This window comes from Syngnathus floridae, chromosome 2, assembly GCF_059516105.1.
Source record: "Syngnathus floridae isolate MCC-2025c chromosome 2, RoL_Sflo_1.0, whole genome shotgun sequence".
NCBI lineage: Eukaryota > Metazoa > Chordata > Actinopteri > Syngnathiformes > Syngnathidae > Syngnathus > Syngnathus floridae.
In genome coordinates, this window is record NC_142414.1 from 21,165,642 (window position 1) to 21,181,144 (window position 15,503).

Consider the following 15,503-nt stretch of genomic DNA (forward strand, 5'->3'; position numbering starts at 1 on the left):
TGTTATTGTAAATCTACTGTACAAGATAACACACACACGTTTGTTTTAATATTTTGAATTTAATTAAGGTGACCAGTTTATTGTGTTTTCACCCACATATTGCATTAGAAAACCTCTTATGTTACAAAAAAAAAAACATTTGTTATTTACAGCAGATAGAGTTTTACATGCAGGAATCTTAACACCTGCAAGTAAAATAAGCAGAGGGGTGTACTATGATTTGTAATTTTTTTTTTTTTTAAATGCCAGGTATTGGGATTAAAAAAAATGAGACCAAAATCAATCTTTTCAAAACCAATAATGAGACCTGTACAACTCAGTGTACAATTCAGGGTGTACTGAGTTTCAGTTAACATATGTTTGACTGTGGGTGGTTCATTCAGCCACATCCAAAGTTAGAAGATTGCAAATCACAGTCCATCACGGTTACAGGTCAAGTTAATGGTGGAAAATCTACATCTTGGTGTCATGTTTTACATCACAAAATCATGGTATTTGAGAGGGGATGTGTAGACTACAGTATATTAACTGCATTGATTTGCTTAGTAGAAATTAAATAACTGACCCCAAACATGATATTTTTGTTCCTATTCTATTGTCGCTCATTGTGTGTAGTAAGCACATTTTCAAGAACATTGTTAGAATTTTTTACTTGTCGATTCACAAACAACACTTATTTGGTGTCTAAAGAAGAGTACATCTTCTAAAAATGAAGACATGGACACTGCTTATTATTTCGCACTAATTTCTTGTTGTTGCTGTAAAGTTTACAAAAATAAAGTGAAAAACCTCAACAATATTAACTAATTAATCTCTCATTAGAGCTTTTGAATAGGGAGGCTTTTAAAAATATCACATTATTGTTCACCTATCTATGCAGCCTATTTTAAAGCAGGAAGTATTTAAGTGATAAAAACACATCAACAGAACTCAGTTTGGCTTGACTTTCATTTTGGTATTTTTCCATTTCACAATACTTGCAATTCCCTAAAGGATGCACCGTTGTGTGTGTGTGTGTGTGTGTGTGTGTGTGTGTGTGTGTGTGTGTGTGTGTGTGTGTGTGTGTGTGTGTGTGTGTGTGTGTGTATGTGTGTGTGGTCATCTACTTCCCAAAACACAATACCGGAAATCATGACAAATTGATATCAGTGAAGACGTTTTTCCCCAGCCACACAATACCAGCCTAAACAATGGTCCTATAAAACTAGGACTCTTTTTCAATGCTGCCATTGCAGTAAGCCTCTAACATGAAAAGTACTGCTAACTATAGTCACAATCATGGAGCCATTCCGGGCTGCTTCTCACGGCTTGTCTCAGAAACGAGTGTGATAAGCACCATAATTTGCTTGAATGTGCATCATCCTGCTGATGTTTCGTCTTTCTTCTGAAAGGCATCAGCCAATACTAATAAAGTCTTGTTAGCGGGAGAGATGCAGGTGAGGAAAGCGACAATCATTATGGTAAAGGTTGATTAAGAGCGATACAATCTGTTTAATTTTGCTAACCCAGAAACCTAGCAACATAGCAATGGCTAGTTTCATTAATAAGCAACTAGACAAGACTCTAATGCTGCTTCCCAGTTGCTTGCTGACTTTAAAATGGTCAGAAGATGGGGTGGAAAACACTACCAATGCGTAATATGACGCTCATTCGAAAGTGCAGGATCAATCTGGGTGGTTTTGGTTACAAGAGACTATCAATTAAAAGCTTTCTTTCCTTTGGAGGTGGAGGCAATAAATATGCACGCCCTGGGCATGGAACCCCGCTGGCCAATATGAAGGGAGGGCTCCCCCAGTTCAATCTGGCGGTCTCGATCCCAGTACCTGGCGCTTTGGCGCCACAGTTGATTCATAACATCACTCTTGTCCAAAGCCTTCTGTTTCCTCAATGGCAAACATCATCTTCTCCTTCAGCTGTTCATAGCTCTTATAAGGTGGCAAGTCCAATCTGTTGAAACTGTGCAGTGGAGAGAAAAAACATTAGATCGTACACTTCTGTGTCATTGGGATAAATTGTGTGCCTTTTGTTCATCTGTAGCACCAAGGTGGTTATAAAACACATCTCCTCTCAGATTGATTGCATAAAACATTCACATGTTGTAAACACAATTGGTTATCCCTTTTCTGATTATAGTATTCGACCGCAAACAGTGAGACAGAGGCCGGTTGCTACTCACTGACAGTAACAAACCTCTCGTTTATATAATTTTTACAGATGGTGTTAGCATCTCCACCATGAGCAACTGTTAGTAAAAAGATTGACAGTACCCCTAGAACTTCAGATGCAGTCAAACTGAATTTTGCCAAACTGAGATGACCCTTGTGAGGATAAGCCGTTTAAATATTAGTTCTCCAAGACAAGAAATGTACGTAAAATGTAAGAGACATGTTATCAACATGCATTATGTGGGAACTGTTACAAATTGTGAAAAGAAAAGCACATGGGTTTTTTATTTAAATGTATGCTATCAAGTCAGATTTGACATCTGTGGTATATTTTTGCTTTAACTCCTCAGTAGCTTCTTTCCAGAAACAACAACTTCAGCATCTTGAATCAGTGAACTCACCATGTGTGACTTCTGGGAAGCCAGTTTTCCTTTCCCACCTTCTCAATACAGAATTTCTGGGGACCGTTGCTTCCTGTAAAACAAAGCATGCAGCAGAATGAGATATTTTATCGAGTCATTAAAAAATGAATGTGTGACTGTTTAAGAAACGCAAACGACCTCAGGTTCAAGTGAAGCCTTCTCAATTTCATTCAGAACATGGTCAAACTATTTTGTTTGCCTCTCCCTCCCTAACCTAATTAATCCAACGTTGGCAAAGCCTCACACTTGTGGAAAGCTCCTCTCTGGCCAACGTCAAAAATCTTACCCATGAGGTCGGCAAAGCCTCCGACAGGAAGACGACAGGTACCAGTGACAAACTGAAGCAGCCTCATCCTCTTCTCATTGTCCATCTCTTTTATGAACTGCAGAGAAAACACCCAAGTAATTATTTCACTGGTCATTACATTAAGTACATTTGTCCAGTTTAATGAGATCCAGTAGAAGAGCTGTAACAATAATTCCGCCTTCATAAATGCCCATCGCCATCAACTTCATCTTTCTAGTACTCAAATACACATCCGAAAAGATAATCTCTATTGAGAACATCTTTATAGTTTTGATGCTGACCTGCCAGAACCACATGATCTGCTTGCTGCCACGGGCATAGTGTCTGTAGATGGTATTTCTTTGCCAGTCTGCAAGGTCAATCTCCTGCATGCCACAAAGCATCACCTGCGAGGACAAAATATGTCAAATGTAAAACTTAAAATCAAAGGCAGAAAACCTTTTTTCTATGAAACAAGTGACAATGACTGAGTATGTAAATATTTGTTGTGATTACTTTTACAATTCCAGTGTATCATGTAAATTGTGCAGATTTCTGTACAAGTGCCCATACTTCCAGCTCTTTGGCATCAAAATACTGCAGGTACTGCTGTGGGAGGACCTCGTTGAAGCCTTCAAAAAATGCCTGGGTCTGCTCTTCCACTCCTCTAGACAGCCTCCACTCTGCTACCAGCCTGCACACCAAACAAAACAGAGTGATTTGGGTAAAACTTCACATCTCTGTCCGACATTAAAACAAGTACCATACCAGCTTCTGTTACAGCTCTGGTACTACAACTGAAGGCAAAATTCAGAAAGAGAATCTATCAGCGCCCACCTAATGTACTCCTCCTTGTTCTCCTCCGTTACTTGGATCTCCCCTCCCTCAGGTTTCAGGTCATGCGTGGTGATTTCCCCTAGGATTTCCTTGTCAACACAAAAGAACATTTCCAGGCCGCACTCTTCGATGTTGTTGTCCCTGTGGGGCAGTGGCGACAATCACGACAGACCAAGACATTTGTGGGACTTGATAAAACTATTGTTTCTTCCACCGTTGAAGCTGAAATTTAATAGCGACTGTGGCTTCCCTTTCCCACATGCGAGAGCATTTACACTAACTTCGTATACTGTAAAAACCCACAAAAAAATCAACTCAAATCTGCGCTATGATAGGAAGTGCAAAGGATGAACCGCAATGTAGCATAATAATGTACACCAAGAAACAATGAGTGCTCAGAACCTACTTGATCCAAATGAGGGAGTTGTAGAACTCTGGGTCGACTGACTCGAGGTCTTTGAGGGCCAAAGGCTTGTTCAAGATACGCTTGTAAAATGGCAGTGAGAAACCTGTGTCTATGAACTTGCTGTGGAAAAGTGCCTAAAAAGGAATAGAAGTGCAGAAGTGAAATTTTTCCGTCATCTTTGCTGGGTAAACTGGCTTATACAAGACAAGGACTAACCATGGCAATGAAGCGGCCAATGAACTTGAAATACTTAAGGTGGTCAGGATTTATGGAAGAGGCGGGGTTGATCTGAAGACCGTAGTTTTCTTTTCCAGCATATTCAAAAAGGCAGTACATGGGGTTCAATACTTCATGGGACAACAGGAAAAACCATTCCCTGAAAGAGAGCGAGAGTACAGGCGTGGAGGGGCACGAATGGAAAAATAAATAAATGAAAAAGATATGTAACAATATGTCAAGGTTGAGCTGTCAGTGAAATGTGGTAGGAACACATTACAGCGGTTAGCAAGTCGGTGAGCATTGTGGGTCAAGTGCATCCCACGTCTTCCCCACATGTTAGCCGTCAACGAGCAGTTAATTGAATCAGAACTTGCAGTATTATGTTTCGCCTTCATCCATCCATCCATCCATCCATCCATTTTCCGTACCGCTTAGTCCCCACGGGGGTCGCGGGCGTGCTGGAGCCTATCCCAGCCGTCATCGGGCAGTAGGCGGGGGACACCCTGAACCGGTTGCCAGCCAATCGCAGGGCACACAGAGACAAACAACCATCCGCGCTCGCACTCACACCTTTGCTCAATTGGCCTACCAAGCATGTTTTTGCGATGTGGGAGGAAACTGGAGTGCCCGGAGAAAACCCACGCGGGCCCGGGGAGAACATGCAAACTCCACACAGGGAGGGCCGGAGGTGGAATCGAACCCGCACCCTCCTAACTGTGAGGCGGACGTGCTACCCAGTGCGCCACTGAGCCGCCTATATACGTTTCGCCTTCATGTGATACTGAAATTAAAGCCTCTGGAAAGCGAAAGAGGACAAGTGCGTAAGACTGCAGGAGAATGTGCACAGCATGCACACAGCAACAGATTTGGCAGGCCACATTTTGGGGCCGCTCCACCTAGAGCGCGTGCGCACCTGTCATAAGGCAGTGTGACCGATAGATTTGAGTGGACTGAAGAATGCACACAGACAGAACTGCCTTTTTCTGAATCACTCAAGCGGAAGAATATTGCCATATTTACTTGCAGTGAAAAATAAGTGTCCACTCATTCTTAATTTGCACTTGCCTGGCAACACCTCCGTAGTCCAGGCCTTCTTCTCCAGGGAAGATAATCCAAAGTCTTCTTCGCAAATCCTGAGCGTTGAAGCTCATTATCTAAAATGTTAAGATTTCTGCATTGGTAACTCCATTTATTGTAGTCACAAAAGTGCCATAGAATTGTTGTATTTGATTTGGACATGATGACTGCTTGTGTCATTACTAAAGACAGATGATGGTTTTAGTAATATTGCTTCAGAGCCTGGGCTAAAATGGGCTTCTGCTTCCTGATTCTATTAAGGTTAAGGAATTTCTGCATTGATAACTCCATTTATTGTAGTCACAAAAGTGCCAAAGAACTGTTGTATTTGATTTGGACATGATGCATTTTTGTGTCATTAAGAAACAGAAACTTACATTGCGTACATTAACATTATGATTGCTTTTTACGACAACACAATGGCTTTGGACTTCTTCTTACCTGCTGGAAGGAGTCCTCAAACAGAGTTTTCCGTGACACGTTGATCTTGATGTGTTGAGGCATGGCCAGTTGCTAAATGAAAAAGGGAAAATATTATAAACTTCAAATCACAGTGATTAAAATTTTAGCAACTCGAGTGATTTTTTTTTTTTTGCTTGAATTTTAAACTACTTTGAGGATTAAGGATTCAAACTAAAAATGTAATTTTACCACCTGTTCTGTAGCCAAGAACAATGGTATAGAATTAACCTTTAAAAACGGTGGCAAACAAATCATGTGAGTTACTTTCCGTGGCAGTCACTGATGAGTTAAAATTCAAAGTTGCAACAATTTAGTGCAACCTTTGTGAAGGTGTTTATTTATGTTATTGGGAAATTTTCACGGAATAATACATGTCTATGAGAGAATTCAGGCGTGTGTCAGTGTATCTGGAAAGGTGCACAATTTGACACATAATAGCCTGGCTCAAATGTTTACTGACTGTTCTATTTTTAATCCACGCTTCTGTCAAGCAGGAAGTGCTCTCACAATTGAAACAAATTTTCTTCCACATTGTGTCGATAAATGGCCCAGATTTTTGGATGCAGTGTAAAACACAATCTGTACATAGGAATATACAGATATTAATCTAATAATTTATGTGCTGTTCTGACTCTTACCTGGCACCAAAATCTGAAGTATTGTACTTTGGCTTTGAAGTCTCTGACGTAGGTGATCTGAGGTCCATTTTCACTGGAAACAACACAAGTGTAACTTAATATGCGCAAGGGATGTAAATAGGTGAAGTTTATGATTTACGTCATCAACGCTGATTATACTGTCACAACATGCCAGTTCACTCGTCCTGTTTTTCAACAACTGGAACGAGGAGACTGTCAGTGTCGCGTGACACTGTGCACAATTCTGCAAATATGCCCATGAGTCATCTGAGGTGCTTCCTCTGAGCAAATGTCAAGACTCAAGACTAACAAAAGTGGATAGTCCTTGCTTATTAGAATATGATGTGGAGAGGTCTAGAAAGAGAGCGGTACAGTAACATGCAATACAACAGAAACATTAGAACTCAATACACACTTTACGACATTGGGTTTATGCAAGGAAAATGGACCGCCAGGAATTATTCCTGCCAGAATGTGATTTGTACAGAACAAAGTGAGTCAAAAATGAAAGATTATGAATAAGCGTATCTAACCTATTCACTTACCATAACTACACTGTAAAATGCATGGACTTTAAACATCCTCAATTCCTCCAAAATATAAAAGCTTAAAACACGACCTCACTCCCTAATGTGGGATTTCTCTTTGTATCTTGTTTTTTGTAACTGCTGGAGGACCTACAGTGAGGATTTTCCGGTGCGGGGGTCAATGTAGGTGGTAGTTCTCCTGTTGTGGTCTACAAAATAGGGAATGCCATCGACAGTAAACCTCATCTCCCATCCTTCTGGAAGTGGCTTTTCATTCAACAACCTAAAATAAGAAGAAAGTTAGGCTAGTGAGTATTTTTCGTTGTGTCACACAGAAAATGTAGCAATAATAAATAAAAAAAACAGATGAGTGACAGCAATTGCTTCTAAGCACATTTAATACAACTTAAATAATTTTCTAGGAATAGCACCGAAAATATACAGCTATATAGCGCTAGAACAACAAAGATAAAAATACTGACCCTTGTGACCGTGGGTCTTCCCATTGAGTTGACCGTGTAGGATGATGCACAAAATACACTCTTCCATTGCTGTCGGTTCTCTTCTCTAAACAGGAAGCCACAAATCAATAATCAAAATTAGAAATCAACAAAAATAATTGGAATTATACTGCTAAGATTCGTGCAATGCACTGTTCTAGTAGTGTTTTTGTTGCCATCATACACTGTAAAATCGTATATACATGTGGACGAAAATCTGTGAATTCACTGTTTTTTGGGGAAGAATCTTGATTGACCACGAGTTCTTTCTCCCTCAATTTTCCAATTTTCATATTTGTATGGACGCATGCCCTGAGTTGGGCTGGCTTGACCAGTACAAAAAATACATGGCGCATTCTGAGCCAACTGTGCTTATGACAGAACTAAAATATTCCATAGAAACAAATGTGTGCTGCAGTATTCATGTGTATATTTTGCTGAAATGTCAAAAAGACAAATGATTGTGAAATTTCAGTACAGCATAATTCAGAATAGGTGTTTGAGCCAACATTCAACCAATACAAATTCTGGTTCACTTACAGTTTGTATTAAACACTCTTAGTCATCATGCTCTTCACATTTTGACAACACAACACTTAGAAATTGATCACCAACAGGCTTTGTTCTCAGAGGGGAGCCACTAAGCTCAGAGTGTCATGAAATGTAATCAGCAGGTCGCAACAGAAATACAGTGAGAACAGAAGAGTTAGAGAAAGGCATAAAAGTGGATGTCATCAGAAATCCCACTAAGTTGCTGTACTGTTTGACACGTGCATTCAAAGGTTTGAGAGAAGGTCAAATTACACCTGTAAAAATATTTGTGCAACTTATACTTGTTAGCCAACAAAGGAGTGCAGAGATCTTACCCCATCCATTTGGCAGAGGTCCAAGAGGATCATACTCCTTATTTTGTGAGGCTGTCGCCTGGTCCTGTCCCTACGTAAGAATTGTGATTACAAACAAGTAACGTTTGACAACACAGGACTAGTTTTTTAGACATCATTTTGAAATGTGCAAAGTCACTAAAAGGTTATATCATCGACTTATTTTTACAATATTACATCTCACCCCAATTATAAACCTCTGGTTGAACTGTTGCATGGCTCCTTGCAGCTGGCTGCGCTGGTGCTGCCACTGTTCATAACTGCGCACAGTCTCCACTGTGGGACGCTGCCACGTGGTGGTCCGTGTAATGTGGTCGACAAAGTAAACGCGGCCCATCTGGTCAACACGACGTTCCCAGCTAAGGACAGTGGACAAGGGACAAAAAAACTCATCATGCACCAAGTGAACAAGAGTCTCAATTGTCTCACAGAACCGAGTCCTTTTAGGTGTCAAGCCAAATAAAACTGTAAAACTGCAAAGCTCAAGACAGAAGACATTAATCCACAGACAACAAAAAGGTGGAGGAACTTGATCACAATAAAAAAAATGGATTAAATTATGTTGAGTAGTTGCTCTGACAAAAAAAAACAAAAAAACAAAAACAAAACAATCTCAGAAAATTTGAAAAAGATGTGCTCAAATTGGAGTAAGATGTTTTTACCCTGGGGGTAAGGGATCAGGGCGCTCCCATGTTGTTTTCTTTTCTACATGGTCAACAAAATACAACCTGCCGTGCTGATCTATCCTCTGCTCCCACCTAGAAAGAAACACAAAAACAAGATGTTACATCAGTGGTCACCAAGCTTTTTGAATCTGAAAGCAATTTTTTAGGTACGGATAGGTTAACACTTTCACACAAAATAAAACATTTGCTGGAATAACCAATAATTATATGTTATAATTGTATGTCTATGTAATTGTTATAATTATTTGTCTGTGTGAAGACACTGAGCATTTGAATGATTTTGCACAATAATTACTAAGAATGATTTAATCATTGTTGTGATATGCGGAGTTTAATTTCACTGATGAGCTATCTTAAAGAATGGCTCATGGCCCACTCAAATAATCCTCGAGGCCAACCTGGTGCTCCTGGGCTGCACTTGAATAATAACCATATCATGCAAAATCAAGTTTTTGGGAGCTTTAAACAATGATAAAATGATAATTTCGCACCAAAAAACACCTCCAAAGTGGAGGTTTCTTCCATTCACCCCTCTGCTCATTCCTTATCTCTTAACACCAGTCCCGCCTAATCCAAGATAACGACCGGTTCCTCACTTTACGACAGTGAGGAGCCTCCCTCATACTGTCCCTGCAGACTAAACACAAAAATAATAAAGAAGCTTTTACCCAGGAGGCAAAGGTCCAGAGTTGACTGCAGGGACTCTGGATGAGGCACCAGTGCCAATGGTGCTCATTGGCTGTCTGGTTGCTGGAGGTCCAGAGGTAGATGCTACAGTTGGAGCGTTCCTGTTCGAATTTATCGAGGGACTGCAGTCTGGGGTTGCTGAGGGCCCTGGGACAGCAGCACGCACAGGTGTCTCTGAACCCGACGGACCATTGCTGCTTTCTGCCGGTGGAGAGCTATTGCTGGAGGACGCTAAGGAGAAAAACAGTCACTTGGTTTTAAGAAATGTTAATAGTCCAAACTGTCCTAATACTGTCAAAATGTGAATTTAGATTTAACCAGAAGTGCCAATAACTATGGAGGGTGCAATGCAGAAATTATGAGGTTGGTCACAAACAAATGAAACTGCTACGTCAAGATACCAACGTGCTACATATTGCAAATCCGCCAAGGAAAATCTTGGTGATGATGCAACAATGAAAACATCAAGGAAGTGGAACAAACTACAGTACTGTCAAAAAGGAAATGTGCATCAGATAGGGATTATCATCATTACAATTAACCACAGAGAGTCACCTCCCACATACACACGCCTGCGCCACGCACACACTTCCGTGTCGATAGAGTTTCAATGAAAAAGCCATTAAAATGCAGCTTGGTAAATGACAGACCTGGAGAAGAGGTGGGTCTGCACGGGGTTGGAGGTGGAGGTCTGGAGGGTCTGGGTGGTCGCAAAGGCCGCACGCTTCCTGTCGAGACCAGAGGAGAACCAGAGGTGGTCCCTGACCGTCGACCCCGGGGAGATGAGCGGTGGTCTATGCTGTCCAAAGCAGGGGAACTATCTCGGCTGTGTCTATGAGCGCAAGGGGTTGCACGAGATAAATCAAGTTCAAATTAACGTGAAACTTGATTCGAAGAACTCACAAGAAAAATGTGAACTATCTCCCTTACCTTGGGGTATGTTCTCCATTAGAACGGGATTCTCCATTTGATAGATCTGAAGATCAGTAAATGTATTAAGGACAACCACTTGATAAACGGAGAAAACCTTGACACGATTTTACAATGTTTTAACGTAAAGAGTTACAATTCCTCCAGCAATCCTTGATATTCTCTGGGACCACCCTACCAACTTACTCTGGTGGGCGACTTCAGCCTTGGCAAACATTTCGGGGTCAACGGTCATTCCATCCAGGCAGACAGAAAGGTCTCCCACTACGTCCTTCTGGTCTCGGTCTGTACACAGCTGTATGGTCTGCACCACGTCAGAGACTAAATGAAGGCAACCAGGGAAATATCATCAGTCTTGTTACAGATTCCAAATGAAATCCTACGCAGCATTTTAACAGGAGTTGTTGTGGAAGCCAATGAACTCGGAAACTCACTTTTCATGTTGTTAGATTTGAGTGTGGCACTAATGTCCAACTTGGCCATACCAAGCACAATGTCGGACTTCAGGGTTTGGTGGCTCCACACTCGAAACACCAGTTTGCTGAAGGGAGTCACAATCCTGTCAAAATAAAATACAAGTCTCAACAACTACATACTACTAAGTTATACAGTTGTACACGCAGTAACCATTCAACAGAGGATATGATGTAATCTTTCGCTATATGCAACCTGTTGAGCCAGTACCTCATTTTGGCAGGTCACGATTAAACAGAGCAGTCATATTGGAGAGTAACAGTGTGAAGGCCACAGTTTCAAATTAGCATTTTGCAAGTAAAAATCACTTGTTACTCTCCAACACATCAGCCACTGTAGCTTGTGTGAGCAGCAAAACCATTGTGTTGTTCTGAAAGCAAACAATGGCATTGAGAATCTATTCAGGATGCTGACATAAGCAAGCAAACAGCTCACGTTGTCATATTCTCCTACATTTTGTTCAAAAAAAGAGGATGTTGTCAAACCTCAATGTTGCGTGAACTTAATTAGACCCAGTCAATCATACTAATGTCACATGACTGCAATGTAAAACCCATATAAAAGGATTCCAGAAATGTTCTGGTTAATTACTTGCTTTCACTTGTGCTTTTGTATGCAGCTGTTGGTATATTCAGCTCTTCTCTGTAGCTCCATTTGCTAGCACGATAAATAGATATTAAGGAAAGTCTGAAATTTTGTGAACAAAGGACTTAGATTTAGATTTTCCGTAACTTGAGTCTGTGATGTTCAACAAGAACGATAATGAGAACGTTAACTTAGGGTTAGCTTCCATATGCTAGTTACTTGTGAATACAGCTCATGTGTGGGTGTTTTGTTGTAATATTTTACAGTACATCACTGGTGTATTTTACTTTTATACTTGAATAACAATGAAAATGTTAAATGACTGAGGTGGATTTAAGTAAAATAATTTCAAGAGTGTTTTATTTCAAGAAAATTGACAGTCACAGGATATTTGACTGATGGCTGATGATGTTTGACTGATGAACATTTTAAAATGGTGATACTGTTGTCCAGCATATCTTTGGTGGGTTCACCATATTTTGGTGTTGTCACAATTTTTGACAATGAAAACTAAATGCGGAAAATAAAACGCTTACTCAGGGACATGTCGATTCAGGTCCCACAATATCATATGATACGCTCATTATGCAACGCCTCTGAGCACGGTCTAAAGTCTGAGCCTGGCAGACTGCAGAAAGAATTGCAAAAAGAGATTGCAGACATTCAAATCACCATAGTGACTAATGTTTGAGTGAAATGCTCAGTAAATTGTCCTTGTTTAAGTTTGCGGCAATTCCAGACACGAGAATAAAGCCTTGCATTTGTACTCCTCTGACCACATATTAATTTGTAATCTTCCTTGCTCATCTTACACCGTGAGTGGCTGCTTCCATTTGGGACTGTGAGTGTTGTTGCATTTTTCGGTTTTCTTGGACTGGCCATCAACAGTAACTTCCACATAAGGACTGGGACCAAACCAGTTCTTCTTGTTTTCTTTAAGTTTTGCTGATAGCACTGTAACAAGAAGACAGAGTATGAGCCAGGCCAGAAGATAGTAAGACACAAAAAAAAATCTGTCACTAAGAAACCGGTAATGCACAAAAAAGATTGTTTGAGATACTTGTCATTGACAAAACCATCAGGTAAATTCCATCAGACAGTGAGAATACTCTGAAGAGTTGGATGCTGTAGTTACCGCGAGCGTATGGAATGAATTTTCTTTTTTTTTCCCCTGCATGTATAATATCTCCCCTCAAATTTTGAAAAAAAAATGTCTTATACTTGAAGAATTAATTGAGGAAAAAAACAGAGAAGGTTGAAATGAAAGCTGAATAAACAAGAGTGAACAAATAAGACAAAAATACTCAATTTACCAGTAATTTGCAGCTGTGCCTTCATAGGGTAACCATTGGAACTGCCTGCCTTGGGGACTTCACTTGCCATGACATAGAGCTGGGGTGAAGCCTGCAGTCTAGACACAAAACAAAACAAAACAAAACAAAACAAAACAAACAAACAACAAATGAAAGAGGTTTCCCATTTGTGCAACTTGGGAGCACAAAGATGAGCACTTCAGATCAAGTGGCGCAATGGAAAGTAGCATTCAGTAGCGTTTTTCTAAACAAAGAGAGGTCCTGGAAAGTCCACATGAATTATAGACCAGTGAACTTGGTGATTGAGGGTTGCTGTTGCAGGAGCAAGGTAGCCTCCAATTGCCCAGGAGGACTACATCACAGACAGCGGGAGATCTTCCACTTTACCTGCCAGTGTCATGTACGATTTCTGTTTCTGTGATGTCAAGCATGACTCTTTGTACTTTGCTTGAAATCGAACTGCCCCCTCAAAACTGGGTGATTTCAGCACGTAGCTATACAAAATTATGCCAATGTCAGACATGTTATTAAAACAACTGGGAACTTTTTAAAATTGTAGGGAAAAACAAACAATTCTTGTTTTATTCTTGAAAAAAAAAAACTATTGTGTAAAGGTATACAGAATGTTTTGTGTACTTTTTTGTTAGCTGGTACTTTAACTCATATTAACCTGTTTTATTATAACTTTATTGTTCCTTCTACTTATTACCTTTTTAATTACTTTTATTCTGTAACCACGGCATATTATAAAACTTCCTACAAATATCAATGTTCAATGTTGATATGAACAATAAAAGGCTCTTTATCTGATGCATTTTTCAAAAAGGCTAAATCTAAGACCTCCAAACTTTTGAGCAGTTTATGTTTTAAAGACTAATTTACTATATTTTGTTGTTGGTTTTTTTTTGCTAGCTGCAATTTGTCCAAATGTCATGAGTGAATAGCTAGTGGATAAAGTTTCAATTCAGTTACATATTTCTCTGCTTAGTCAATAATTAATTGGAATCGCTCACTCATGTGTTATCCGTGTGTACATGACAGCCTTTCTGTCACAAATATCCACATATTTTTATTATACCCTGGCGAGAAACACATCAGAAATTTCTGATTTCAGAGAAACACAATCTTCTCCCACATCAACCACCTGGAAAAATATGACTACCGTTGTGAGCACAACAGTAACAATCCTGACGGACAACCCCGTCAAGTAAAACAAAGAGCTCTTACTGTCTTAAGTATTTAATGCCTTTACTTCGTCGATCCAGAGTTACTATAAATAAACGGAACTCATTCCACTGCCGGTTTCGGGGTATTATAAAAAGTCGTCAAGCAAAAAACGCCAAAAGTGTTACCATATGCTCAAGTGAATAAATAGACTAGAAATAGATGCAAGGTGGATGTTAATGCTACTCCATATGAATAGATGCAGCTAGGGAAAGTCAAAAACGCTCGCAATCGATTTGAATGATCATGCTACTTGGCGAAATGAATCTTATCAGCGATTACAATTCACCTCCGTCACATCTTAGGCATGCTGCGAGAACAAGCTTGGGGCTAAACACCGTATTAAACCTCTGTTCGTGACTTCGAGGAGCGGTGAGGAAGTATACCGACAAACATCCTGTGAGAATATTTACGCCTCTGGTATACTAGCCGAGTGCTGAAAAAATGTTGAACGCCAGCTGCTACCACTACCACAGCCCAGCTAGCTGCTAGCCTGCTAGCCCGCGTCATCATGGCAGAAACCCCAAAGTCCACGGCTGTCAAAGTATCAATTAAACGCGTGTGAACTTGCCGGGGACTGGTTTCGCTCTCTTACCCGTACTCCAGCAGAGACTCGGCAAATAAACTGACAGCGGTGTAGAAAAGTCCTAGCCCTTGCTCGGCAGGCTGTTTTGGTAGCGGGTTCACCTCAAGGAAGCACAAACTTCGACCATCTTCTCAAACTCATATCACGTGACTGGGGTATGAGGCGGAGCATACGCCTTAACACTGTGATTGGACAGTCGTTGCATGCGGTCCAAACAAAACACGAAAGTCAGAAACAAAAAATATTAAGATTTTTTTTTCTGCATATGACTTTAAAATCTCTCTGCATTCATAGAGCTACTGCCAGAAACCCAATTGCTTCGTTTGTTTCAGTACTTACATCCAATCAGATTTCGCTTCTGTTGCTATGCAATAAGAAGAAATCTGCCTTCAGTATTCGGTACGCGATGACTACAGACGCCTGCGCTTTTTATCTACCCATCGATATTCAAATTCTGCATTTATATATTCTAAACGTATTTTGTAACTCATGGCAGGAATTACTTTGCGAAAATATTTTATCTTTAAAAAACATATATTTTATTATGATTACGGAGAAGCGAACTGCGCAGGAGGTGTGATCTTGACCCCGTTCA

General features: G+C 40.3%; 1 protein-coding gene across 2 annotated transcripts; it reads right to left on the reverse strand.

The window, feature by feature from the left end:
* Positions 1-39: 39 nt before the first annotated feature.
* On the reverse strand, positions 40-15,071 carry itchb (itchy E3 ubiquitin protein ligase b). Of its 2 annotated transcripts, none has more exons than XM_088364776.1 (24): positions 14,918-15,071; positions 13,099-13,196; positions 12,598-12,739; positions 11,161-11,285; positions 10,913-11,047; positions 10,727-10,772; positions 10,447-10,628; positions 9,778-10,027; positions 9,086-9,181; positions 8,608-8,782; positions 8,406-8,475; positions 7,522-7,606; positions 7,194-7,322; positions 6,513-6,585; positions 5,854-5,925; positions 5,401-5,489; positions 4,333-4,492; positions 4,117-4,250; positions 3,711-3,851; positions 3,447-3,567; positions 3,176-3,280; positions 2,874-2,970; positions 2,567-2,639; positions 40-1,956 (listed from the first exon to the last, which is right to left on the reverse strand). In XM_088364776.1, exons 2-24 carry the CDS (start codon positions 13,166-13,168, stop codon positions 1,857-1,859), a joined length of 2,670 nt encoding a protein of 889 aa, XP_088220902.1. In that variant the 5' UTR covers positions 13,169-13,196; positions 14,918-15,071; the 3' UTR covers positions 40-1,856. The 2 variants fall into 2 exon arrangements, with proteins under 2 accessions (XP_088220902.1, XP_088220910.1); XM_088364784.1 differs by lacking the exon at positions 14,918-15,071 and adding an exon at positions 14,612-14,751.
* Positions 15,072-15,503: the final 432 nt, after the last annotated feature.